The 27,679-nt window shown below is 46.8% G+C and overlaps 1 protein-coding gene across 2 annotated transcripts in view; it reads left to right on the top strand.

Annotated features, from left to right (window-relative positions):
* Positions 1–23,086, top strand: part of LOC119975815 (cytochrome P450 2K1-like) — a 30,311-nt gene extending 7,225 nt beyond the window's left edge. The window contains exons 3-9 of one of the 2 annotated variants that reach the window (XM_038815688.1): positions 2,559–2,708; positions 4,807–4,967; positions 7,596–7,769; positions 13,501–13,642; positions 19,968–20,155; positions 20,787–20,928; positions 22,218–23,086. In XM_038815688.1, the coding sequence (XP_038671616.1) occupies positions 2,559–2,708; positions 4,807–4,967; positions 7,596–7,769; positions 13,501–13,642; positions 19,968–20,155; positions 20,787–20,928; positions 22,218–22,396 (1,136 nt within the window). In that variant the 3' untranslated portion in view covers positions 22,397–23,086. Of the gene's footprint in view, positions 1–2,558; positions 2,709–4,806; positions 4,968–7,595; positions 7,770–13,500; positions 13,643–19,967; positions 20,156–20,425; positions 20,513–20,786; positions 20,929–22,217 lie in introns of those variants that run through there. The other variant, XM_038815689.1, reaches the window with a different exon arrangement.
* The last annotated feature ends 4,593 nt before the right edge of the window (positions 23,087–27,679 follow it).

Below are 27,679 nucleotides of genomic sequence, written 5' to 3'. Positions count from 1 at the left end.
GGATTTAAATGACAGGACACCTCAGTTACAGAAAATTCTTCTTAAGCTACACCACTAAGACTTTGAACTTGTCCACATGCCAGGCAAAGAGTTAATCATTACGGATGCCCTATCCAGGTCCATTACCACACTGTGTGAACAAAGTGACTTCATCTGCCACATAGAAGCACAAGTGCAGTTGTGTGCCACCAACCTTCCGGCCTTTGACGAACGGGTGGTCCAAATTCATAGGAGACGGCCAAGGATCTTCTGCTGCAGCGTGTGATGCAGCACCTTACTAATGGCTGGCAGAAGGGACAATGTCCCCAGTTCTATAATGTAAGAGACGACCTGATGGTGGTGGAGGGAATCCTTCTGAAACTCGACAGGATCATAATTCCTCAGAGCGTGCGGGCTATGGTGCTGAGCCAACTCCATGAGGGTCACCTTGGGGTCGAGAAATGCCGACGCAGAGCTCGGGAGGCGGTTTAGTGGCCGGGCATCAGCCAGGACATTGCCGACACAGTCCTCAACTGCCCCACCTGTCAGAAGTTTCAACCAGCTCAACCCAAGGAAACTCTGCAACAGCACGAGATCGTGACCTCTCCGTGGTCCAAAGTAGGTGTAGACCTTTTCCACGCCAAGGGGCGCGACTACGTACTCCTGGTCGACTACTTCTCCAATTACCCAGAAGTGGTTAAACTGTCCGACTTCATGTCGAAGGTGGTAATCAAAGCCTGCAAAGAAACGTTCGCCAGGCATAGGATACCGCTCACGGTAATGAGCGACAATGGTCCTTGCTTTTGCAGCCAGGAATGGTCTGATTTTGCACAGTCCTACAACTTCCGTCACGTAACCTCTAGTCCCCACTACCCGCAGTCAAACGGGAAGGCCGAGAAAGGGGTCCATATTGTAAAGTCGTTGCTGTGCAAAGCTGCAGACTCAGGCTCCAACTTCAACCACTTGCAAGCTCGGAGGGGAGGTGAAAGCCAGTTCAATGGTAACATTTAAAAGACACTAGCTCAGTGATGGGTAACCCAGGCTCGGTGAGGGTGCACAAGAGTGGCCCTCATTCATCTCAGTGGGTAATAAAATTCAAATTGAGTTTACTCACTAACCGTGACTCCACGAATAAGTTCTAAATAAATTTAATGCACATCCAATATTTCATAACTAATTCGAGAAAATGCTTAATTGTTCAGCTGTTGATAGAACTGTCATCAACTTCAAACTGGACTGTGGGATGAAACTGGAGCAGCTGGAGGAAATCTACACAGGCATGGGGAGAACCTGCAAACTGGACAGTTGCCCAAGATCGGAATCGAACCCACATCCCTGGCACAATACTGTTTGGACACAGATGGAGTGCACGGCTCTCATAGTCAATATGAACAATCAGGATGCACCTCACTTTCCTCACTTCACTCACCCTCACCTTACGTACAAATCACTTCAGTCATGCCGGGAGGAAAAATCTTCAACAAATGGAAATTAGTGGAATGTGGCAACCCTGCGTGTGGGCAACGGTTGACAAAATGTCTCACGGGCCGCATTCAGAGCCCAGACGGGCCGAACGTGGCCCTCCCGGACCACAGATTGTCCACCACTGCATTAGCTCGACACTGGAGAACAAAATCATGCAAGAGAGTGATACCAAATGGATCGCTCCCTCAAAGAGGAGACATAGGCACATCAGGCCAAATGTACACTTTCTGGACAGTTAGGGCGGCACGCTGGCACAGTGGTTAGCACTGCCACCTCACAGTGCCAGGGACCCGGGTTCGATTCCCATCTTGGGTGACGGTCCAGTTTGCAGGTTCTCCCCATGTCTGTGCGGGTTTCCTCCGGGTGCTCCGGTTTCCTCCCACAGTCCAAAGTGTGTTCTCTGCCTTGCTCTAACCAGATGTCTTTGACGCGCAGTGTTGATCAGAGAACGAGTATTGTAAACTAACAAAACTATTTTTTAACACTACAATTGGATTCGACACTTATCCCTGAGAAAGTAACTGTTAATTAAACACACATAAATTATACTCATCTAACATGTCACTCACTAACTCATTAACTACTCTCACACTCTCTCATTATCTTCAGTATTCCTCGCTCACAGCTCCTGCTCCTACCACCTACTCCAACCATCTATCCCACAAGTCTCTGCGTCATCCCTCATGTCCTTCTAGGATTGCTCCCTCTAGTGGCTGTCTGTACACATTTCATTAACCCTTACATTACCTTCATGTATGATAATACCACACAAAGATGTGAGGGTTAGGTGGACTGATTATGTCAAAATTGTCCAAACGTGTGCAGGTTGGGTTGGGGGAGTGGGCCTAGGTAGGTGCTTTTTGGGTGGGTCGGTGCAGACTCGATGGGCCAAATAACCTCCTTCTGCATTGTAGGGATTCTATGATTCTAAGATGTTATAATTCTCGGTGATTCCTTATTTCTATTCAACAACACTCTTGAAAAAGGGAATAGAGACCAGAACAATCTTACTGCAGGTGAATGAAAATGATTACTATTTACATACACTCACATTCTATACAATATTTGATCAGCTGCTGTTGTGCCACTTCCAGGTATCACATTCAATGACGGGAAGCAATGGCAGGACACACGGAAGTTTGTGATGTCAAGGCTCCGTGACTTTGGGATGGGCAAGAAATCCTTTGAAGACAAAATTGCTGAAGAAGTCAACTTACTTGTGAACATCCTTGAGAGCTATAAAGGTGAGCACTTTGTGCATCAGGCATGTGAAGTGTTGCGATTAATAATTCATTTGAAATTCTCTTCTGCATCAATGAGTCTCGCTGGAATGAAACAGAACTTCCTCGAGCTGCATTGACACAGTTAAATTGATGCAGTCAAACTTTTAACTTGTTGCTGGATTTGCCAACCTCTGCAGGATCCCTACAGGGTCCTGACAAAGGTAGATTTTTAAGGCAGAGGGAGGTACATTCTTGTTAGGCAAGAGAACCAAAGGGTATTGCAGATAAATAGTGTGGTAAATCGCCCATGAAAGGTAGTCTAAACGCGTTATGAAAGTTAAATCTTCTTTCCTTATAAAAATGTTGAAGTCACAGCACAGCATGTATTCAGAAACTAGCAACAGTTAGACACAACTATACACAAGCTCCCTGTGGCTATACTGCAAAACCACGCTGCCGCTAACATCACTTGTGCATGCTCACACTTGTTAAACGTATTCCCATCCATAATAAAACATGAATATGCTGACAACAACATTCTAAAACAGACAGGAATGTGAAATTCGAAACACAAACACATCGGATGGATTGAATAGGGATACAATCTTGAGGGACCGAATGGCCCACTTCTGCTCCTGCTTTGTCGGCCTGTATGAACCCGGCAGATTTTAACTCCCGGTGACGTCGATGAAAATCAAACCTGGGTTAACTTCATAACATGCGATACGCCTGCAACATTGGTTTCGTGTGCGCATCATTACGGCCACGTGAGGAGGGGTAGAAAATGGCTTCCCTAGACAACCGCTCCAGGTCTGACTGTAACAGGGTGTAGAGATAATTTATAATGCTGGCCTTATTATCTCGATGGCTGAAATTTTCCATCCGTTCCGCCAGTCGAATCTCCTGGTCTCATCGTTGGCAATCTCTCGCTACCCCCCCGAACCCCCCCCCCCCCCCCCCCCCCCCCTCCTCCCATCCTCACTGACCGTGGACTCCTCAGCGGCAGAGGGCACAAACAATGGGTAAACCCATTGACGGTGGCTGGATCAGTCACTGCTGGCTAATGAGGGGTCACCTCATCTGCCAAACCCCCACCTCCCCCCCACAACCCCCATGTCTTCGCTTGACCGTTTAAATGCTGATTGCAAGTAAACCAGTCCAGAAGTGGTCCTTCAGTTTTAAACGGTTTTTATTGTGCAGAAAAAAAGCCACTCGGGTAAAAATATGAAAATATTGACACTTTTGCAGCACGCACACACACTAGCATGCAAAATTGCAAGTTTTAGAGTTGGAGATAGCTTTCAGCCAAATTACAACTCAATGTCAAAAGGGAAATATATGAATCACTCCTTATGATCTCTTTATTGGTATTGTGGCTGAAACAGAATTATTTCATCATGTTCCTGAAAATTCAGTGGAGTTGAAGCCCCCGGCAACTGCAATTTCTGGAGACAGTTCTTTTCTAAATGTTATTTGTTTTTCCAAAAGTTGATAATAGTGAACCCGAGCTCTTGGAGGATGTAACAAGCAGGGTGGATAAAGGGGAACCTGTAGATGTAATGTATTTAGATTTCGAAAAGCTATTTGGTAAGGCGGGACCTGAAAGGTCACTACACAAGCTTTTGGTGGAAGGTAGGGTGTGAATGAAATGAAAATCGCTTATTGTCACAAGTAGATTTCAAATGAAGTTACTGTGAAAACCCCTAGTCACCACATTCCGGCGCCTGTTCAGGGAGGCTGGTACAGGAATTGAACCGTTCTGCTGGCCTGCCTTAGTCTGCTTTAAAATCCAGCAATTTAGCCCAGTGTGCTAAACCAGCTGCGATGTGATGTTTGGTGGGGGAGAGGGAAAATGGACTACTCCGGCTACCATTACTTCTCGGTTCCTTATCCACCTGTCTCTTCTTGTTCCATATTCAGGCTTTTAAACCCGAAAGATAATATCAGCAAATCACTGCTCCCTGAATTATTTAAATTATTCTCTATTTTGTTCTCATGTTTGGTTAAAACCTGTATTAGTAACCTTCCTATTTGCCTGATGTGTGATTTTTTAAAAGTCAAATATGCCTGAAGTATTATTGCTCTTGAAAGCCTTAATTTTATGTTGAATGTATTACAGGTCAACCATTTGAAACAGCACATATTGTGAATTCTGCAGTCAGCAATATCATCTGTTCCATCATATTTGGACAACGCTTTGATTATGAGGATGAGTTATTTATCAGTTTAACAACATTGATGGATGAGATTACCAGACTAGCTGGAACAGCTCCAATACATGTAATTATCTTTGTATGTTACTGTGATAAGGTTGCAGGTTTGTGTGCATGACAATATCTTCATCTGACTGTAATAGGACAAGGGAAGGATTTTCTACACCCACCAACCACATCCCACCCCATGGTTATTTTCCGGCAGCAGAGGTGGCCCGCTATTGGCAAGTGGCAAGATTTTCCTGTCTTGTTGATACCTGCCAGGGATTCTCCGATCTCGTCCGTAGCCACCCCACCGCGAGAGAGACTCACCGGGACCAGCCGCGAACGAGGGCGGAGAATCCCGTTCCACACGTTAAAACTGAGGCAGACTTATGTGGATTATAATATAATAATCTTTATTGTCACAAGTAGGCTTACATTAGCACTGCAATGAAGCTACTGTGCAAATCCCCTAGTCGCCACATTCCGGCACCTGTTTGGTTCACAGAGGGAGAAATCAGAATGTCCAAATTATCTAACAAGCATGTCTTTCGTGACATCTGGAAGGAAACCGGAGCACCCGGAGTAAACTCATGCAGGCACGGAGAGAACATGCAGACTCCACACAGACAGTGACCCAAACTGGGAATCGAACCTGGGACCCTGGAGCTGTGAAGCAATAGTGCTAACCACTGTGCTCCGTTGCCATCCAATTGGAGTATAAACACTGGGGGCAGGATTCTTCGATCGCCCAGCTGCACGTTTCTCAATGGCACGCCGTTCGCTGGTGGCAGGATTCTCTCTTCCCGTCACTTGTCAATGGGATTTCCAAATGAAGCCCATTCCTCCTCCTGTCGCCGGAAACCCACGGGCAGGGGTGATCTGCCAGCGGGAAAAGTGAATCTCAACGTCCAGAGAATTGCGGCCTGTATATGAGACTAAGGTCACTTTCACCAGACTTCACTCTGATATTTGTTCTCCGGCTTTCAGTCGAAGCCAGGGAGAAAAAGAAAACGACTGTGATTTGCTACATAATATCAGTTTGTATCTGTGACCTCTTCCTCATAGAAAAATTCAGTTCAGATGCTATTGCCCTTCTTGACTAAGTTAATGGATGGAACGTACTCGGATTTGGAAACACGCCACATACCCGTTGCAATAATTTTGCTCCATTTTAACATACCCTGCCTGGAGTTTCCACAATACTACCTGTCCCTCTACAGATGTTTGTATCATCTGCAAACTTAGCAACAGTGCCTTTGGTTCCTTCTTCCAGATCATTAATGTATATTGTGAAATGTTGTGGTCCCAACACAGACACCTAAGGCACACCAAGAGTCACCGGCTGCCATCCTGAAAAAAAACCCTTTATCTCCATTCTCTGCCTTCTGCCAGTCAGCCAATCCTCTATCCATGCCAGGATCTTACCCTTAACATCATGGGCTCTTACCTTATTTAACAATCTCCTGTGCGGCACCTTGACAAAGGCCTTCTGGAAATCTAAATAAATCATGACCACTGGTTCTCCTTTGTCTAACTTCCTTGTTACCTCCTCAAAGAACTCAACAGATTTGTCAGACATGATCTCCCTTTGATAAAGCCGTGCTATTCAGTCCTATTTTACCATGCACATCCATGTACTCCTCGATCTCATCTTTAATAACGGTCTCCAAAATCTTACCAATGGCCGAAGTCAGGCTAACCGGCCTATAATTTCCTGTCTTCTGCCTCCCTCCCTTCTTAAACAGTGGCGTTACATTAGACACTCTAGGACCCTTCCTCCTCCAGTGATTCCTGAAAGATAACCACCAATGTCTCCACAATCTCCTCAGCCATCTCTTTTAGAACCCTGGGGTGTAGTCCATCCGGTCCAGGTGACTTTTCCACATTCAGACCTTTCAGTTTCCCCAGAAACTTCTCCTTAGTGATGGTCACTGCACGCACCTCTGCCCCCTGGTTCTCCTGAGGCTCTGGCATCCCACTGGTGTCTTCCATCATGAAGACTGATGCAAAGTAACTATTCAATTCTTCTGCCATTTATTTTTTTCCTATTATTAGTTCTCCAGCACCATTTCTAGTCCAATGTCTATTTTTGCCTCTCTCTTACCTTTTATAGATTGAAAAAAAATGGGGTCCACCACCAAGCCTTCACACTGCCATTAACACGTCCTCTACCTGAGTCCGACACATGTTTATGGAAATTTTTCCTGAGTGTCCACCTATCACTGACCTTCTAATCTCCTCCATCCGTTCTATATAGTATAATCTTATACAGTATAAAATCCATCAGGTTTTTCCCTCTCTGTAGCTCTGAAGAAGCCATACGGACATGAAACATTAACTCTTTCCAAAGATGCAACCAGACCTGCTGAGTTTTTCCAGCATCTTCTGTTTTTATTTCCAATTTCCAGCATCTGAAGTATTTTGCTTTTACTCCAGAAAGGTGATGGGTCCCATTTTACATCCTGTCAGATTGCTGGTGTCAGTATAAAACAGGTGCTATCAGTTAGGCCAGTCGTTCTACATTTTGTCAAAGGTTACAAATGCCTTCGATGGAAAGGAAATTCGGTTGTGAGGGGCCGAAGCGGCGGCTGATCCGATAGCCCCCAACTAACCTCACTGTAAGTCTCCTGTTCCGTGTATTGAAAATGAGTAAAACCCATTCTAATTAACTGAAGACTTGAACATGCTGTCTTTCTTTCCTCCAATGCAGCTGTACAATTCTTACCCATTTCTGGGATTCCTGATTCCGGGTCGCAGAAAAATCATTGAAAATCGAGACAAGATGCATGCCATCTTTAATGATTTCTTCAAAGCGGCCAAAGAAACCTTGAGTGAGAACAGCATCCATTCTTTCAGCGAGGCATTAATCATGAAATACCAACAGGTAGAGTGACTCGCATTTCCAGCAGTGGCGGCAAGATCCTCATGATGAAGTCTGTTTTTAGAATATAAAAGGAGACGTTTGTCCGGTGTAAAGTATCTTTGTTAAATTCTTTCATGGGATGTAGGCGTCACTGATGAAACCAGCATTTGTTGACCATCCCTAATTGTCTTTGAACTGACTGGCTTGATCAACCATTTCATTTCAAGGGGCAGTTGCAAACTGACCCAAACTGTTAATTCCTCCCCATTTCCATGGGAGACGTGCCAGAGGACTGGAGAACAGCTAATGTGGTCCCACTGTTTAACAAAGGTTGTAGAGATAAACCAAGGAAGTACAGACAAGTGAGTCTCAAATCAGTGGTAGGGAAACTATTGGAGACGATTCTGAAGGATAGAATCTATCTCCACAAGGTTTGATTAGGGATAGTCAGCATGACTTTGTCAGAGGGAGATCATGCCTAACAAATTTGGTTGAATTTTTTGAGCATATGACCAGGGGTATGTCGATGAGGGGAATGCAGTTGATATAGTTTACATGGATTTCAGCAAAGCCTTTGACAAGGTCTCACATGGGTAAATTATGAAGGAGGCAAATGGTCATGGGATGCAGGGTAGCCTGATAAGATGGACTCTCAATTGGCTGAGCTGTAGGAGACAGGGGGTGATGACAGATGGCTGCTTTAGTGACTTTAAACCAGTGTCCAGTGGTGTACAAGGTTCTGTGTTAGGTCCCCTATTGTTTGCCATTTATATAAACATAGATGACTATGTGGGGGCTAGGATCAGTAAGTTTGCAGATAACACAAAGATTGGCCAGGTAGATAACAGTGAGTTTAAATATATTTGGTTACAGGAAGATATAGATGGGATGGTCAAATAGGCAGAAAAGTGGCAGATGGAATTTAACCCTGAAAAGTGTGAGGTGATACACTTTGAAAGGAGTAATTTGACAAGGAAGTATTCAATGAAAGGCTTGACACTGGGAAGTTCCGATGAACAAAGGGACTTTGGCATGTTTGTCCAGAGATCTCTGAAGGCGGAAGGGCAGGTTAATAGAGTGATGAAAAAGGCAAATGGGACACTTGCCTTTATCAATCGAGGCTTAGATTACAAAAGGAGGGAGATCATGTTGGAGTTGTACAGAACTTTGGTCAGGCCAAAGCTGGAGTAATATGTGCAATTCTGCTCACCACATTATAGGAAGGATGTGATCGCACTGGAGTGGGTGCAAAGGCGATTCACCAGGATGTTGCCTGGGATTTAAGTTGTGATGAGAGGTGGGATACGCTTGGGTTGGATTCCCGACATCCTGAGGTGGTTTCAATGGGAAATCACATTGTGAAGCGGCGGGAGTAGAGAATTACACCGCCAGCGAACAGCGCAACAAAATTCTCCGCCCTTGGTTTCAATGGAGCAGAGAAGACTGAGGGGGCGACTTGATCAAGATGTGCAAGATTATGAGGAGCATGGTCAGGGTGGAAAGAGACAAGCTGCTCCCCTTAGTTGAAGGGTCAGTTACGAGGGATACAAGTTGAAGGTGAGGGACAAGAGGTTTAAAGGGGATTTGAGGAAAAACTGGCGGTGGGATTCTCTGGTCTTGCCGGCAGCGCAGCCTTGCCCATTGGATTCCCGAGATCCTGAGGTGGTTTCAATGGGAAATCGCATTGTGAAGCGGTGGGAGTAGAGATTTCCGCCGCCAGCGAACACGCAACAAAATTCTCTGTCCTTGTTCGCAGCGGTATCGGGGCGAACTGCAGAAAGGCAGTTCGAGGAGGATCTGGCTACTGAGGTAGTATGGATTGAAGTCAGAAATAGGAAAGGAGCAGTCACCTTGTTGGGAGTTTTCTATAGGCTCCCCAATCGCAGCAGAGATGTGGAGGAACAGATTGGGAAACAGATTTTGGAAAGGTGCAGAAGTCTCAGGGTAGTAATAGTCATGGGTGACTTCAACTTCCCAAATATCGAGTGGAAACTCTTTAGATCAAATAGTTTGGATGGGGCGGTGTTTGTGCAGTGTGTCTAGGAAGCTTTTCTAACACAGTATGTAGATTGTCCGACCAGAGGGGAGTCCATATTGGATTTGGTACTTGGTAATGAACCAGGGCAAGTGATAGATTTGTTAGTGGGGGAGCATTTTGGAGATAGTGACCACAATTCTGTGACTTTCACTTTAGTAATGGAGAGGGATAGGTGCGTGCAACAGGGCAAGGTTTACAATTGGGGGAAGGGTAAATACGATGCTGTCAGACAAGAACTGAAGTGCGTGAGTTAGGAACATAAGCTGTCAGGGAAGGACACAAGCGAAATGTGGAACTTGTTCAAGGAACAGATACTACGTGTCCTTTGATATGTATGTCCGTCAGGCAGGGAAGAGATGGTCGGCTGAGGGAACCATGGTTGATAAGAGAGGTTGAATGTCTTGTTAAGAGGAAGAAGGATACTTATGTAAGGCTGAGGAAACAAGGTTCAGACAGGGCGCTGGAAGGATACAAGATAGCAAGGAGGGAACTGAAGAAAGGGATTAGGAGAGCTAAGAGAGGGCATGAAAAACCTTTGGTGGGTAGAATCAAGGAAAACCCCAAGGCCTTTTAGGAAATATGAGAATGACTAGAGCGAGGGTAGGTCCGATCAAGGACAGTAGCGGGAAATTGTGTATTGAGTCTGAAGAGATAGGAGAGGTCTTGAACGAGTACTTTTCTTCAGTATTTACGAATGAGAGGGGCCATATTGTTGGAGAGGACAGTGTGAAACAGACTGGTAAGCTTGAGGAGATACTTGTTAGGAAGGAAGATGTGTTGGGCATTTTGAAAAACTTGAGGATAGACAAGTCCCCCGGGCCTGACAGGGTATATCCAAGGATTCTATGGGAAGCAAGAGATGAAATTGTAGAGCCGTTGGCAATGATCTTTTCGTCCTCACTGTCAACAGGGGTGGTACCAGAGGATTGGAGAGTGGCGAATGTCGTTCCCATGTTCAAAAAAGGGAATAGGGATAACCCTGAGAATTACAGACCAGTTAGTCTTACTTTGGTGGTAGGCAAAGTAATGGAAAGGGTACTGAGGGATAGGATTTCTGAGCATCTGGAAAGACACTGCTTGATTAGGGATAGTCAGCATGGATTTGTGAGGGGTAGGTCTTGCCTTACAAGTCTTATTGAATTATTTGAGGAGGTGACCAAGCACGTGGATGAAGGTAAAGCAGTGGATGTGGTGTACATGCATTTTAGTAAGGCATTTGATAAGGTTCCCCATGGTAGGCTGATGCAGAAAGTAAGGAGGCATGGGATAGTGGGAAATTTGGCCAGTTGGATAACGAACTGGCTAACCGATAGAAGTCAGAGAGTGGTGGTGGATGGCAAATATTCAGCCTGGAGCCCAGTTACCAGTGGCGTACCGCAGGGATCAGTTCTGGGTCCTCTGCTGTTTGTGATTTTCATTAATGACTTGGATGAGGGAGTTGAAGTGTGGGTCAGTAGATTTGCAGACGATACGAAGATTGGTGGAGCTGTGATTAGTGAGGAGGGCTGTTGTCGGCTGCAAAGAGACATAGATAGGATTCAGAGCTGGGCTGAGAAGTGGCAGATGGAGTTTAACCCTGAAAAGTGTGAGGTTGTCCATTTTGGAAGGACAAATATGAATGCGGAATACAGAGTTAACGGTAGGGTTCGTGGCAATCTGGAGGAGCAGAGTGATCTTGAGGTCTATGTTCATAGATCTTTGAAAGTTGCCATTCAAGTGGATAGAGCTATGAAGAAGGCCTATGGTGTGCTAGTGTTCATTAGCAGAGGGATTGAATTTAAGAGCCGTGAGGTGATGATGCAGCTGTACAAAACCTTGGTATGGTCACATTTGGAGTACTGTGTGCAGTTCTGGTCTCCTCATTTTCGGAAGGATGTGGAAGCTTTGGAAAAGTTACAAAGGAGATTTACCAGGACGTTGCCTGGAATGGAGAGTTGGTCTTACGAGCAAAGATTGAGGGTGTTAGGCCTTTTCTCATTAGAACAGAGAAGGATGAGGGGCAACTTGATAAATGTTTATGAGATGATCAGGGGAATAGATAGAGTAGACAGCCAGAGACTTTTTCCCCGGGTGGAACAAACCATTATAAAGCGACATAAATTTAAGGTGACTGGTGGAAGATATAGGGGGGATGTCAGAGCTAGGTTCTTTACCCAGAGAGTAGTGGGGGCATGGAATGCACTGCCTGTGGAAGTAGTTGAGTCGGAAACATCAGAAATCTTCAAGCGGCTATTGGATAGGTACATGGATTACGATAGAATGATGGTGTGTAGATTAATTTGTTCTTAATCGAGGACAAACGTTCGGCACAACATCATGGGCTGAAGGGCCTGTTCTGTGTTGTATTTTTCTATGTTCTATGAATTGTCAACAGAGAATCCAGCCCTGTTTAGTCAAGTGCGTATACTACACGGGCGACATGTAGCGCAATGGTTAGCCCTCGAACTGCGGCGCTTAGGACCCGGGTTCGAATTCTGGCCCTGGGTCACTGTCTGTGTGGAGATTGCACTTCTCCCCATGTCTGCGTGGGTTTCACTCCCACAATCCAAAGATGCGCAGGATAGGTGGATTGGCCACGCTAAATTGCTCCTTAATTGGGAAAAAAAAATAATTGGGTACACTAAATTTATTTTTTTAAAGTACGTATGCTGCAGGCTGTGCTATAAATCCTCCAGCTGAGGCCCAACCAGTTATTTTTTTAGTCAGCAAAAATTTGGACTGACCTCCTCATTTTTGTACACCATGCACCTCTATTCATCAAAATTCTTACACCGGGTTAAAGTCCAACAGGTTTGTTTCGAATCATTCACCTGATGAAAGAGCCGTGCTCCAAAAATCAGTGATTCGAAACAAACCTCTTGGACTTTAACCTGGTGTTATAAGACTTCTTACTGTGCTCATCCCAGTCCAACGCTGGCATCTCCACATCATGATTACTAATAAAGCCAAAGATCCATTTGCTTTTGCAAAGGCCTTCAAATTGTCCTTTCACCTTCATGTTTGTATACACACCCACTTAGACTCTCTTTTTTACAATGATCCCATTAACTTCCTGTTGACTGTCCTTCTTCTTCACAAATTCTATCACTTCACTATTCTCTGCATTAAATTTCATACATGTCTCTCCACTTTACCAACCTGCCAGTGACCTCCGGAAGTCTGATACTAACCTCCTCGCTGCTTACTACATTTCTGATTTTCACAGATTCCCAGAAAATAGACATTCTGACTCCTAAACACGTCTGAGCCATGAATACAACACCTCTCATGGCCCCCAAGACATCCCAAAGCCTTTGACAGTCAATGAACTATTTGCGAAGTGTGCTCATTGCTGTGATACAGGGAAGTGAGGGGAGTGAATTTTTACACAGTAAGGCCCCACAGAAACATTTGTGATGGTGAGTAGATCATTATTTCCATTGAAATATCGGCTGGCACAGTATGAAGAGCTCCACTGCATTTACTCAACTGGTTCCATGTGATCTTTTTGAATCCACCTGACCTGATTTGAGCACCTGACGGTGCAGCACTCCCTCAGAACAGCACTGAAATGTCAGCCCAGATTATTTGTTCAAGTTTGCAAAGTGCGACTTTTACTTATGAGGTGAGAGGGCCACAGCTCTCGGTTACACAGATTGGTCTTGCAGTTGGTATGTGCCCAGACATTTTCCTGAAGAATGCAGTACATTCTCCTTTATTCCCTTTGTCCTGAAGGAATCAAGAGGCCAAGATTCGGAATTAGAGAAGAGGGATATGCTGGTTACGATCACTGACCTGTTTGCTGGCGGCACAGAAACCACCTCCACGACCGTCTGCTGGGGACTTCTCCTAATGATGAAATATCCAGAAATTCAGCGTGAGAAATCACTAACTTCTCTCCTGTTGCTTTGTTGTGGTGTTGTCTGATGAGAAATCAGGAAATGTTACCTGATGAGGCCTTTTGTACCCACGGGGCTAGATTCTCCACCGGTTGGATCCTCTGTTTCGCTGGCAGCGCACTCACGCCCACGGATTTTCCGATGGAGCGGGTGTGCCCACAATGGGAAAGCCCATTGGCCGGCTGCTGGGATGGAGAATCCCGCTGCTGGTGGGGGTGCGCCATAGCAGAAACCGGATGCGGAGGGTCTGAGAATCCAGCCCACGATCTCTGAAGCTAACAGGGCGCAGCGAGTTGCGATGGGGGGGGTCTTTCTCAGGTTGGCCAGTAACAACCAGTGGAGTGCCGCAGGGATCAGTGCTGGGACCGCAGCTGTTCACATTATATATGAATGATTCGGAGGAAGAAACAGAGCATACTGTGGCTAAATTTGCAGGTGGGAAGGCTGGTTGTAATGATATGAGTTTACAGAGAGATATTCACGGAATCATAGAATACTACAGTGCAGATGGAGGCCATTCAGCCCATCGGGTCTGCACCGACTTACTGAAACAGCATCCTAACTAGTCCCACTCCCCCACCTATCTCTGTAACCCCACCTATTGGACATGAAGATGCAATTTTAACAAGGCCAATCCACCTAACCCACACATCTTTGGACTGTGGGAGGAAACAAGAGCACCGGAGGAAACCCACACAGATACAGGGTGAACATACAAACTCCACACAGTCACCCAAGGTCAGAATCGAACCCGGGTCTCTGGTGCTTTGAGGCAGCATTGCTAACCAGTGCGCAGGTAAGTGGCATATTGAAGGTTGAGTGAGTGGATAGAAAAGTGGCAAATAAAATTCAGTGTGGGAAAATATGAGATTGTTAATTTTGGGTAAAAGTATGAGACGGCAAATTAATATTTAAATAGATGAGAGACTGCAGAAAGCTGCAACACAAAGGGACTTAGGGGTCCTTGTTCCTGAAACCCAGGAAGCTAGCATAGAGGTGCAGAAGGTAGTGGGGAAAGCAAATGGAATGCTGGGTTTTACTTCAAGTGGAATGGAGTATAAAAGTAAAGAGGTGTTGCTGCAACTGTACAAGGTACTAGTGAGGCCACATTTAGAATGCTGGGTACAGTATGGTCCCCTTGTTTAAGGAAAGATATATTATCACTGGAGGCAGTACAGAGGAGGTTTACAAGGATGATCCTGGGGATGGAGGAACTGCCCTATGAGGAGAAATTAAACAGATTGGGTCTGTACTCCTTTGCGTTCAAAAGAACTGTGGTATTGTGCAAAGCAAATAATGGCATGATGGGAAAACTAGTCAAGTTTCTTGGTACAATTAAATATAAACTGACTTCGCATAACCTAAGGCACAAATACAAGCAGCCAAGGTCAACTTGACCCGAGAACTGGCCGACGCTAAACTCGGATAAAGCTCATTTGTCATAAGACCAGAGCAGTCTAAATACATACGATAAGCTAAAAACTTGTCTCTTTCGGTACTTAAACAAGTTTGCTCCATTTCTTAAACATGCACCAAAAGACAAGATAATGATATGAGACCCCGAGTCCTCTAAAGGTCAGCAAGGTGACACCATTGTAATGATTAATACTCATGTTTTACTTTTGATCAAATTCCTGACCAAGCTGTATTCATGTTATCTTGATCCTATAATGTATAAAAATCGTCTTATTCTTTTGTGATATTGCAGACTTGGAAGGGAACCAGCAGTTTGTACTTGACTGCTTCCGACTCAAAGTCTCAGCCATACTGCAGCAGTTGTAGTTCGTAAATAAAGCTTAGTTTTGCTTACCTAACAAACCTTGTTTGAATCTTTCTATCACAGTAGCGGGGAAAATATTGACTACGACAGAACGAGAGGTGATATAATTGAAACATATCCAGTATTCTCCAAAATCCCGGCTAAGTGTTGACGTCGGCGTAAACACCTCTCGCGTTGATACCCATCAATGCACTGCCAGCGCGGACCTGGCCCTCGTGTGGGACCCCCCCGGAGTTTGATTCCCCCCCCCACCCCCCCACCAGGATGGCCACCGCTGCCACTGGTCCGAGCTCCCGCCGGATGGTACTGTAGATTCCTGGTTAATTTGCTGTCAGTCTAGATTCAATAAAATCTGAGATGGATTTGCAGGTATCATATCATTTAATAATAACTAACTTGCAAGGCTGACTCAATCCATAGGACCTCAGGACACACACACTGTCTTCTGAGAGCCCAGAATAAAGAGAGAGAGTATACAAAGAAACTTCTGCTGATATATTCAAAATCACAGTAAGATTCACATATAAGCTTCCCATTGGTCATTCCATACACCTCCTGACCTGGCCCTATATCCTAATTGGTCACTTTGCATTGTAACCCCAGCATCCTTTTCACCTTGCTCACCATGCGGTCACCCTCCCCCGATGGTTTCAAACAGGCTTTGGCTAAATCTCTTTGTCCTTTGTCTGTGAGCTCATGACCATCAGACCGGCCCTACTAACATCGGACCGGCCCTACCATCTATCCTATCTTAACTAATAATTCTAATTTTATCACATTCATTTATTCATTTCCTCAGTACCATATGTGAACCATGCCAGCGGAAGTCGGCAGGAATTCCGTCAGTTGACCGCGGAGAATTGCCGCGGGGGCCTCTTTCAACGGCCCCCGACCGGCACCACATCGACCGCGCAGGTGCGGCTACCGCCGATTCTCCAGTCGCCGGAAAATCGCGCCCGGCTTCGGAGCGGTGTGGCGGGAATCTTCGGCGTCACCGGCGATTCTCCGACCCGGAACGGGCTCGGAGAATCCCGGCCATTTCCTAGGAGTTTAGACAGGATAGTTTTTGGGATGATGTTTCCACTCATGGGAGAGTGTAGGACCCGGGGGCATAGTCGCAGAATAAGGGTTTACTCATTTAAGATAGATTTGAGGAAGAATCTCTCCTCTCAAAGAGTGGTGAATTTTGCTTTGTCCACCTCATCAAAGCTGCCATAATCTTGTTCACTTCTATCAAATGTCATTCAAATCTTCTTTTCTTCAAGGAGAACGATTCCAGCTTTTTCAAACTAACCTTGTGACTAAAATCTCTCAACCCTGGAGCCATTCTGGTGTATCCCCTCTGCAACCTTGAAGAGCCGTACCTCTTTCCTCAAGTACGGTAAGCAGAAGGGGATGCAGCAGTGTTGATCCAGCCTAGCCAGAGCCTTACAGGGATTCCTGCACACTAGCACTGTACAATTAACAGCACAATGGTGTACCCACACCACACCACACCATTCAAGAAGGCGATGCACCCCACCTTCTCCAGGTTAATGAGTGAGGGCAGAAAAACTGTTGGCCTAGCCAAAGTATGTAAAAAATGCAAGTCTATATTGCTTTCTGACAAAATACATCATCTCAAACCTCCCTACGCTAAATTAAATTCCATCTGCCACTTGTCTATCCATTCTGCTAAATTGATGAATATCACATTTGTCATTCGCCTAAGTTTTGTATTGAAATTCAGCTCTGTCGTCCAAAATCCAAGTCATTTATATAGTGCAAAAGAATACAATGGTCCCAGCATCTGACCCTTGGAAAATATCACTGTCTATCTTCCCCAGTTTGAAAAATGACCATTGAACATAACTTCACAGCATCTGGCAGCATCTGTGGTGAGAGAAACAGAGTTAAAATTTCAGAGCTGAAAGAGAGGGAGAAATGTGCTGGATTTTATGCTGTGTCAGAGAGGGTGGAGCTGGTGGAGCAAAGTGCAAGGCCATTGATGGGTGGGAGCAAGGAGAGATTGCACAAAGATGTGGAGGACACAAGACCGAGGACGTGTCAATGGCAGTTTCCAGGACTAAAGAAGGTGCTGAGAGTGGCATTAAGGTAAGATAGCGTAATGTGATAACAACAGGACAAAGGCCGGTGATCAGCAAAAGCAAAACTAAAGTGGCAGATGGTTCTGTCGGGAAAGGGGATTACGTTGGGGCAAAAATAGATATTTTGCATAAAAAAAACGCTTCATCATGGAGGAGAAAGTTCACACTCTAAAGATGTGGAACTCAATGTTGAGTCCAGAAGGCTGTAAAGTGCTGAACCAGAAGAAGAGGGCGGCGATTCAGTGACCTCCTCGTGCCTGACCTGGTCTCGGGATGAGGCTGATGAAGGCGATTCATGAGATTTTCGCCGCTCAAAACGTCTTATAAGATTCAACGGAATCTCACAAGACATCACGGTTTGGGTGGCTGGGAGGCAATGCCAAGCTATTGGGGCACTGCCAGGCATTGGGACCAGGGAGGGGCCTTACCAATTAGAGTGGGTTTAAGATGGGGTTCCTGGGGGCCTCGCCAAGGTTGGGGGACTGAGGGGGTTTGAAAATTGTTAGGGTGGTGTGCAATTTTCTGAAAGAGTGGGTAGGGGAAGATCGGTGCAGCCTTCCAAAACGCCGCCCCGATCTGTGAGGAGCCTGTCTTGCTGGTAAGCTAAAGATCGCCAGCAGTAAATCACTCTTATGTGCGGCCTCAGTGACGATAATCTCCCCAAGGCCTAAGAAAAGCAGCACAGTGTCGTTGAATAGCGAGATGTTTCTCGGGCCTGTAGCCGCCGAGAAACACCCAGCCAAACCCACCCGAAACCGGACAGACATTTTCTGGGAGAGTCCCGCCTGAGGTGTTGTTCCCCCAGTTTGATTTGGGCTTCACTGGAACATTGTAGCAGGCCAAGGATGGACATGAGAGAACACTGTAAAATCCATCACATTTCTATCTCTCTTCAACTCCAGAGGAATCATGTGGATGTGTAATGTTAATCCTGGGCTTGAATATTTCAGTCCCGCCCGTCTGGGGACCGAAATTCCCGTTCCAGGTCAACAAACCTTTTAATAAATGTTAAATTGTCCGTCCTGCCCACGACGATTCCTGTGGTGGGCGGGATCGGAATATTTACCCCTTGGTTTCCCACTCCGCAAACACTGCCAAACTTGCTCAGTTTTCCCATTTTTTTCTGAGCTTATTTTAGATTTCCAAAATCCGCAGTATTTTGTTTTTATTGAACACAACTCACTGTTTTCTATTCTTGAGCCAATTTTTAATAATCCAATTGGGCACTGATCCTTCTATCCAAATAGCCTTAATTTAATTAACCAGCTCTTTAGTACCACATAAAGATTGATTAACAAAATCGAGGTTCATGGAATAGCGAGTTGTGTCTAATTGGGTAAAATAAAATTAGCTTAAGGACGCAATGACTTCTCACAGACTCAAAAGCCACAGAGACTCAAAATAGTTTAAAAGCATTACAGGGTCTGGGGGGGCTTTATTGACCCTTTAAATCACTTTTGATTTGATTTTTTAAGTTTCATTTGCTCTTTGTTTTTGTTTCGGGCAGTGTCCCTTGAAGGAGCTGCACCTCTTAATTTGTCCCTCAAGTTTATTTGTTTTAATTGGTTGAACATAAAACAGTTCAAAAGCCACAGAATATTTTCCCTAATATTGATACTATTGAAATGCTGTTTTTCTGGGCATCACGATGGCACAGTGGTTAGCATTGCTGCCTCACATCGTCAAGGTCTCAGGTTCAGTCCCGCCTCTGTGTCACTGTCCATGTGGTGTTTGCACATTCTCCCCGTGTCTGCATAGGTCTTACCCCCACAACTCAAAAGATGTTGGATTGGCCACACTAAATTGCCTCCTAATTGGAAAAAATTAATTGGTGGGAGGCAGGGGGATCAAGTTACCGGTGGTGGTAGGGGGAGGGTGGCCTTATGGTGGCTGGGGTGGTGATCAGGCGGGTTAGAATGAGTGGCGCGGGGCAGATCGTTGGGACCTTCTTTGTCGGTCCAGATCCACCGGCTGAGGCCGCCATCACATTCGGCGCGGCCGCTGCAGGCAGCCGTCGTACCCATGCGCAGACTCACAGCGGACGTGCAGGTTCACTTATCCGCAGCTGAAGGTGTAAGAGCAGTCCAGGGCCCTGCCAGCCGCTTCAAGGTAGGTGAATAGCTGTAAATATTTTTCAGGAAAGTCTGGTGTGAAACGCCAGTGTTTTTACGCCGGCATGGGGACATAGCTCCATTTTTAGAAAATCCAGCGAAAATCTTTACGTTTAGTGCTCAATGGGCAACGTCATATCAGTCGTTTGTTATGCCTGCTTGATTTTTGTGTCTTTTGAAGTTAATGGAGTTGAATATTGAACAGGAAACATAACAGGACAGCCAAATTGACAGCTCTCGTATTGTGTTACTGATCAGGGCGAAATTCTACTCCATGCCTCCCCAGTACTGTTTCTCCATTGCAAGCTTTTTTTTCCTATTTCAGAGAACGTTCAGGAAGAAATTGATCAAGTGATAGGAGCTGGAAGATGCCCCAGAGTAGAGGACAGGAAACGTATGCCCTACACTGACGCGGTGATACATGAAATCCAGAGGTTTGCCAACATTCTCCCCTTGAACCTTCCTCATTCAACAACTGTGGACGTGCACTTCAGAGGATATTTCATTCCAAAGGTAGGTTTTAACTGGGCAAGTGAGGTATAAGTTTTACAATTTACAGAATATCCTTCTAAATAAAAACAGAGGAGGTAGTGACACAGCGGAATTGTCACTGGACTAATAATCCAGACACCCAGGCTCATGCCCTGGGGACCGGGTTTGAATCCCACCACGGCAGATGGTGATATTTGAATTTAGTAAAAAACATGAAAAGATTAAAAGTCTACTGATGACCATTTGTCGATTGTCCTAAAAACCTATCTGGTTCACTCATGTCTTCTTTAGGGAAGGAAATCTGCCATCGTTACCCTGTCTGGCCTGTATGTGATTCCTGGCTCATGGCAATGTGGTTGACTCTTAAACAATGCCCTCTGTAATGGCCTCACAAGCAACTTAGTTCAAAGGCGATTCAACATGGACAATAAATGATGTCCCAGCCAGCGATGTCCAGATCCCATGAAGGAATAAAAAAAACTAATTTTGAAAAGGAGCAATTTTGATAATATCATTTTGGTTTTCAGGAAGTGTGTTACATTTCACAATGCAATGACAATTATAATCAGATTAATCCCACCCCACCACCCAATTCACTCTCCATTGAAGTCAGGCGCATGCCCAGAGTCAGAATTGTTTTACTCCTTTTCAGGGAATGTACGTGATTCCTCTCCTGACCTCGGTGCTGTTCGATAAAACTCAATGGAAAAAACCAAACGAGTTTGATCCAGCTCACTTCCTGGATGCTGAAGGGAGGTTTGTGAAGAACAAGGCCTTCATGCCTTTCTCTGCAGGTAATGGATGAGAGAACCATGTATACCTTGGGACATGAGTTCAAATTCTCACATGACAACAACAAGGATTTAAATTTGATTAACAAATATGGGATCCTGGGACAGGAGTCACCACAAGATCTTATATGTTTGCATAAAACCCTCTCTCATTCTTTGAATGGGTATCCCTAGCGTGCAGTAGGAGGGCATTCAATCCATCGGGTCTGCACAAACCCTCCGAAAGAGCAGCTTGCCAAGGCCTACTCCCCTGACTATATCGTAACTGACTACCCTGCATGTCTTTGTGCACTAAGGGACAATTTAGCATGGCCAATTCATCTAACCCACACATCTTTAGATTGTGGGAGAACACAGGAGCTCCCAGAGGCAACCACGCAGTTTTATGAAGAAGATCTGCCATGAATGGCAGAATAGGCTTGAGAGGCCGAATGGACTCCCAACTGCTCCTGTTATGCTCACTTGGCGAACAAGAGACACTACTGAAAATTGTCGTATGTTGATGGTAGAGACTTTTCCAGAAATCGAGGGTGGGATTCTCCGTTGCCCAATGCCAAAATCGAGACCGGCGTTCGGGCGGACAATAGGTCCCGATGCCGGAATCGTGGCAGGCGCCGGTTTGGTGCCGAATGGTGATGCTCCGCTCCCTCTAAGCCGATGTCATTGCACCATGCGGCTTTCGCATTTGCAACCTCATTCGCATCTCATTATCGGGCTCACCTGTGATGCTCCGCCTCCGATGAGCTGAGTTCCTGACGGCACGGGAACAGTTGTGAGCCTGGCGAAGTGGCCACGCAGAGAGAGAGGGCGTACGGACTGAGTCCAGCCCGACCATACGTTGCCGACAGTCATTCCGCTGGCCGGGGGCCTACTGCCAGGGCTGGGTGGGGTAGTGGGGGTTGGCCAGGAGGTGGGCTGTGGGGTTGGAGTGGGCGGGTATGTGGTCCAGCACAACCGGCGCCATCTTTTCGGGCGCGACTGGTGCGTGTGTGGGGGGGGTAAGTGTACACGCGGCTGCAGTTTGTCAGCCCCGCCCATATCCAGCATGGACCCGGCGATTCTCCAAGTGTTTTCCACGAGTTCCGCCGGTGTTTCACGCGGCGCCGATGCTAACCTCTCACCGGCAGCAGAATCGGTGCGGGTGTGGCGCTGATTTTTCTGTCGTGGATCTCCACGGGTCCTCCGTTGGCATCAGCACTTAGTCTCAGGAACGGAGAACCCTGCCCAGGATGTTTTGAACTGTGTAGCCTCTGTGTGCTTGTTTGGGACTGACCATCCCCTGTTGTTTTCAGGTCAGAGGGTGTGCGCCGGTGAGGTGCTGGCGAAGGTCGAGCTCTTCCTATTCTTCACCACCCTGCTGCAGAGATTTCAGTTCCAAGCTCAGCCCGGGGTAACTAGCCTGGACCTCACTCCACAGGTTGGCGTCACACTGACCCCAAAACCTCACCAGGTCTGCGCTGTTCTTCGCTGATGGCCATTGTGCCAGTCCCTCTCAACATTTCACTGCTGAATTTATAGATAGCTGCTCACACCAAAATGTACAGCGGCAACCTGGCAGCATTACCACCAGGGGGCACCCTCTCTCTAACCTACCTGCAACACAATTGTTCGCAATTTGTACCAATATTTTACTTCATAATGTTATCACTGAACAAACCATAATATTTTCCAGTAATTAATTGAAAATGTTCTCCCAATTATAAAGAAAACGCTGGAATTTCATCGGGAGGCTGGGATTCTATTTGCAAATGAATTAAGACATCATTCCAAACTTATACTTCCAGTTCAAACTTACTAATTTTCTGAAAGACTTTGAAGGTGATTGTCCGTCGGCCGCACCAGGATGGGGAAACGCGATTGTACAGAGAATCGGTTCTGACGCGGAAATCGCAATCACCAAATCGCAATTTTCCGTCGCCTTGACACCGGCGTCAATGCATTCTAGAACGCACGTACATTAAACGCTGTTGGCATATCATTAGGGGGCCCAATCCAGTATTCTCCCGGCCTCCGGGATTCTCCGCCTCCGATGGGCCGAATTCCTGAAGGCGCGGTTTACTCGTCCTTTTTTTAAAATTCAGATTTTAATCAAAATAAATTTTTTTCATAAACCACTGACAACATTTAACAAAGCAAGGTGAACGTTAACATTATATAAAGAAAAAAAAACAAGAATATGCAGCGAATTAACATCCCCCCTCCCCCGCCCATCGGATTGCTGCTGCAGACATGTTAATGCTCTCCTTGAAAGTCAAGGAACGGCTGCCACCTCCGAGAGAACCCCATCATGGACCCTCTCAAGGCAAACTTTATTTTCTCAAGACTGAGAAACCCAGCCATATCACCACTCCAGGTCTCCATACTCGGGGGTTTTGAGTCTCTCCACATTAAAAGGATCCGTCTCCGGGCTACCAGGGAGGCAAAGGTCAGGACGTCGGCCTCCTTCGCTTCCTGAACTCCCAGATCACCTGACACACCAAAAATCGCTATCTCCGGAATCGGCATCACCCTCGTGTTTAGGATCTTGGACATTGCCTTAGCGAATCCCTGCCAGAATCCTTTGAGAGCCAGACATGCCTAGAACATATGGACATGGTTCGCTGGGCTTCCTGCACATCTATCCTCAACCCCAAAGAACTTGCTCATTCTCGCTGCCATCATGTGTGCCCGATGGACCACCTTAAACTGAATTAAGCTAAGCCTGGCACATGATAAGGATGAATTAACCCTGTTTAGGGCATCCGCTCACAGGCCCGCAGCCAGCTCTCCACCTAGCTCCTCCTCCTCCCACTTGCCTTTAAGTTCCACCACTGGGGCTTCCTCCACCTCCTTAGTTCTTGGTAGATGTCCGACACCTTCCCCTCCCCTACCCAGGTGCTAGAGACCACTCTATAATGTATCCTACGTGGGGGTAGCAATGCAAAGTCAGCACCTGCTTTTTTTAGAATGGCGAGTACCTGAAGGTATCAGAAGGCATTTCCAGGGGGCAGATAAAATTTTTCCTCCAGCACCTTCAAGCTGGGAAAAGTCCCGTGTATGAACAGGCCCCCCATCCTTTTAATACCTGCCCTATGCCAGCTTTGAAACCATCCGTCTATCTTGCCCGGGTCAAATGTGTGATTGTTGCGTATCGGGGTCCAAACTGAGACTCCTTCCACCTCCCTGTGCCTTCTCCACTGACCTCAGATCCTTAGTGCCACCACCAACACTGGACTTGAGGAGTAGCGCGCCGGCGAGAATGACAGAGGTGCCGTTACGAGTGCCCCTAAGCTGGTGCCTTTGCATGAGGCCGCCTCTAACTGCTCCTATGTCAACCCCTCGTCCAATACCCATTTCCTAATCATGGCTATATCAGCCGCCCAGTAGTAGCTGCAAAAATTCGGCAGCGCCAGCCCACCCCTGACTGCGCTCTGAAAACAGTCTCTTTACTCGCGTGGTCTTATTTGCCCATACAAATCCCAAAATTATCTTGTTCACCCGCTTGAAGAAGGACTTGGGGATAAAGATGGGAAGGCACTGGAAGAAAAACAAAAATCTGGGGAGGACCGTCATCTTAACGGTCTGCACCCTCCCCGCGAGAGAAAGCGGGAGCATGTCTCACCTTTTGAAGTTCCCCCTCCATCTTCTCTACCAGCCGGGATAAGTTAAGCTTGTGGAGGGCATCCCAGTTTCGAGCCACCTGTATGCCTATGTACCGAACGCTCTCTCTACCATCTTAAGCGGCAGCTCTCCCAGTCTTTTCTCCTGCCCTTTAGCTTGGCTCACGAACATCTCGCTTTTCTTCTCGTTTAATTTGTACCCCGAAAAGTTACCGAAGTCCCTCAGAATCTGCATGACCTCCCCATCCCCTCTAGTGGGTCCGAAATATACAGGAGCAAATCATCCACAGAGTGAGATCTGATGCTCCTCCCCCACCCGAACCAACCCCTGCCGGTTCTTTGAAGCCCGCAGCGCTATGGCCAATGGCTCTATTGCAAGGACAAATAGTAACTGGAAGAGGAGGCACCCTGCCTCATCCCTCGGTGAAGCCTAAAATACTCCGACCTCACCCTGTTCGTGCATACACTTGCTACGGGGGCCTGATAAAGCAGTTTGACCCTCCCTATGAATCCCTCACCGAATCCAAACCTTCTTAGCGTTTCCCACAGCTACTCCCATGCCACCCAGTCAAAGGATTTCTCCGCATCCATCGCAGCCACTACTTCTGCCTTGCCTCCTTCTGAGGGCATCATAATAATGTTTAGGAGCCTCCGTACATTGGAGTTCAGTTGGCTGCCCTTAACGAAGCCTGTCTGATCCTCCCCTATTACCCCTGGGACACAGTCCTCTATTCTAGCAGACAAAGTCTTGGCCAGCATTTTGGCATCTACGTTCGAGAGCGATATTTGTCTGCAGGACCCACACTGTTGTAGATCTTTCTCCCGTTTGCGAATGAGAAAGATTGAGGCCTGTTGAATTGTTGGGGGAAGGGTCCCTCTCTCTTTAGCCTCGTTAAAGGTCCTCAGCAGGAGTGGACTCAACAGTTCCGAAAACTTATTGTAGAATTCTACAGGATATCCGTCCGGCCCCAGGGCCTTGCCCGACTGCATACTCTCTAGGACCTTAACAATCTCCTCCAATTCTATCGGGGCCTCCAGTCCCTCCACAAGATCTTCTTCCACCTTTGGAAACCTCAGTTGATCCATGAGTTGCTTCATCCCTTCCCCTCCCGCCGGGGGTTCTGACTCGTACAGTTTACCATAAAACTCCCTGAAGACTTTGTTCACCTCCTCTGGGTCCAAGACTGTGTTACCTTCCTTATCCTTAACTCCCCCAATTTCCCTGGCCGCCTCTGTCTTAAGAAGTTGGTGCCCCAACATTCTACTCGCTTTCTCCCCGTACTCATAGACTGCCCCTTTTACCTTCCTCAGCTGTGCTACCGCTTTCCCTGTGGTCAGCAGATCAAACTCCGCCTGCGGTCTCCGTGCTCCTTCAGTAGCCCCGTCTCCAGGGTCTCCGTGTAACTTCTGTCTACTCTGAGTATCTCCTCTACTTGCCTCTCTCTCTCCGCTCTTTCTTTCTTCTCCCTACGGGATCTGAACTCCCCTCTAATAACTGCCTTCAGATCTTCCCGAACCGTAGTCGCTGTTACCTCTCCCATATCGTTTGTTTCCAAGTAGTTTTGGATGTTCCTATTTATCCGCCCACAAACCTCATCATCCGCTAGCAGTCCCACATCTAGCCTCTAGAGTGGGCGCTGCCCTCTCTCTTCACCAAGTCACAAGTCCACCCAGTGCGGAGCATGGTCAGAGATTGCAATGGCCGAGTATTCCGTCCCCTTCACTCTTGGGATTAACACACATCATCCCAGCCACCAAGATGGTACTGGGTGCGCTAGGGCATATAGCTGATGGGTTGGCTGAAGCCTAGGAAGGAGAAACCCGCTGCTTGCCTTTATTCGGAGCATTAAGTTAATCGGGTCATCGAAAATGCTTTTGAACTGATGCTTTGCGATGAATGTTAACAAATTGTACCGAAACAAGCATTCATCTCTGATCCTTTGTTCGAGGTAGTGACCCACAGCTTATGTTACTCAGACTAATCTAAAAGCACAGAGTCCTCGGATGCCTATCGTCTGTCAGATGAATATTGTCACCTCGAATAAACACCTACAAAATATCCTCCAACTCAAATTATGTAAACCCCTCAGTTTCTTAGCTGCTGCCGGTCATTTTCCTGACCTGGATTTTGACCGGTCCAGTACAGGGCCAATGACTGTGTTAAAGTCAGCCCCCATGATCAAATTATGTGAGTCTAAGTCCGGGATCTTACCCAGCATGCGTCTCATGAATTCCACGTCATCCCAGTTCAGGGCGTAGGCGTTCACTGACACCACCCGGGTCCCCTGCAGCTTTCTACTCACCATTATGTATCTGCCCCCCTTGTCAGCTACAATATTCCCTGCCTCGAATGCCACCCGTTTACTGACCAGAATTGCTACCCCTCTGGTCTTTGAATCTAGTCCTGAATGGAACTCCGGGCCCACCCACCCCTTCCTCAATCTTGTTTGATCTGCGAGTTTAAGATGAGTCTCCTGTAGCATGGCTACATCTGCCTTTAACTCCTTTAGGTGTGAGAACACGCGAGCCCTCTAGACAGGCCCATGCAGACCCCCCACATTCCATGTGCACTCGTGCTTTTAAAAATCGTGAAGCAGGTGCCGTAGCTCCGGAGGGAGAGAGAGGTTGTACAGAAAGTGTCCAAAATCACCGTGGTTTGCTGACAGTTGAGCCAGGGCCAGGGTGAGTAGCGTGGGTTGGCCAGGAGGTGGGCTGTGGGGTTGTGGTGGATGGGCATAGAATATCATTGCCCTACTCTGCAAGGCAGCCATGCAGCTGCGCCCTTTGTGAACTTAGGGCCACGGGTCGTATGGGTGTCACTCCAGGGCACACCCCTAGGCTTCAGCCAACCCATCAGCTATATGCCCCAGCGCACCCAGTACCATCTTGGTGGCTGGGATGATGTGTGTATGGGGGGGGAGGAGGTGGGGGGGGGGAGGGGGGGGGGGGGGGGGGGTGGTGGTGAAGTGTGTATATGCGGTTGCAGCTTGTCAGCCTCCAGAGTGTCAATCGCGAAACTGGCAAATCCCACACCGTTTCTCATTGGAATCAATTGTGTTCCACATGGTGCCGGTGCTAGCCCCTTAACAGGCGCTGAAGCAGTCCAGGTGTGACGCCAGTTTTCCTGTCATGGAAGTCCACGAATCTTGCCCCAG

The sequence above is a fragment of the Scyliorhinus canicula genome, chromosome 13, assembly GCF_902713615.1.
Source record: "Scyliorhinus canicula chromosome 13, sScyCan1.1, whole genome shotgun sequence".
Lineage (NCBI taxonomy): Eukaryota > Metazoa > Chordata > Chondrichthyes > Carcharhiniformes > Scyliorhinidae > Scyliorhinus > Scyliorhinus canicula.
This window is presented reverse-complemented; position numbering and strand designations above follow the sequence as displayed.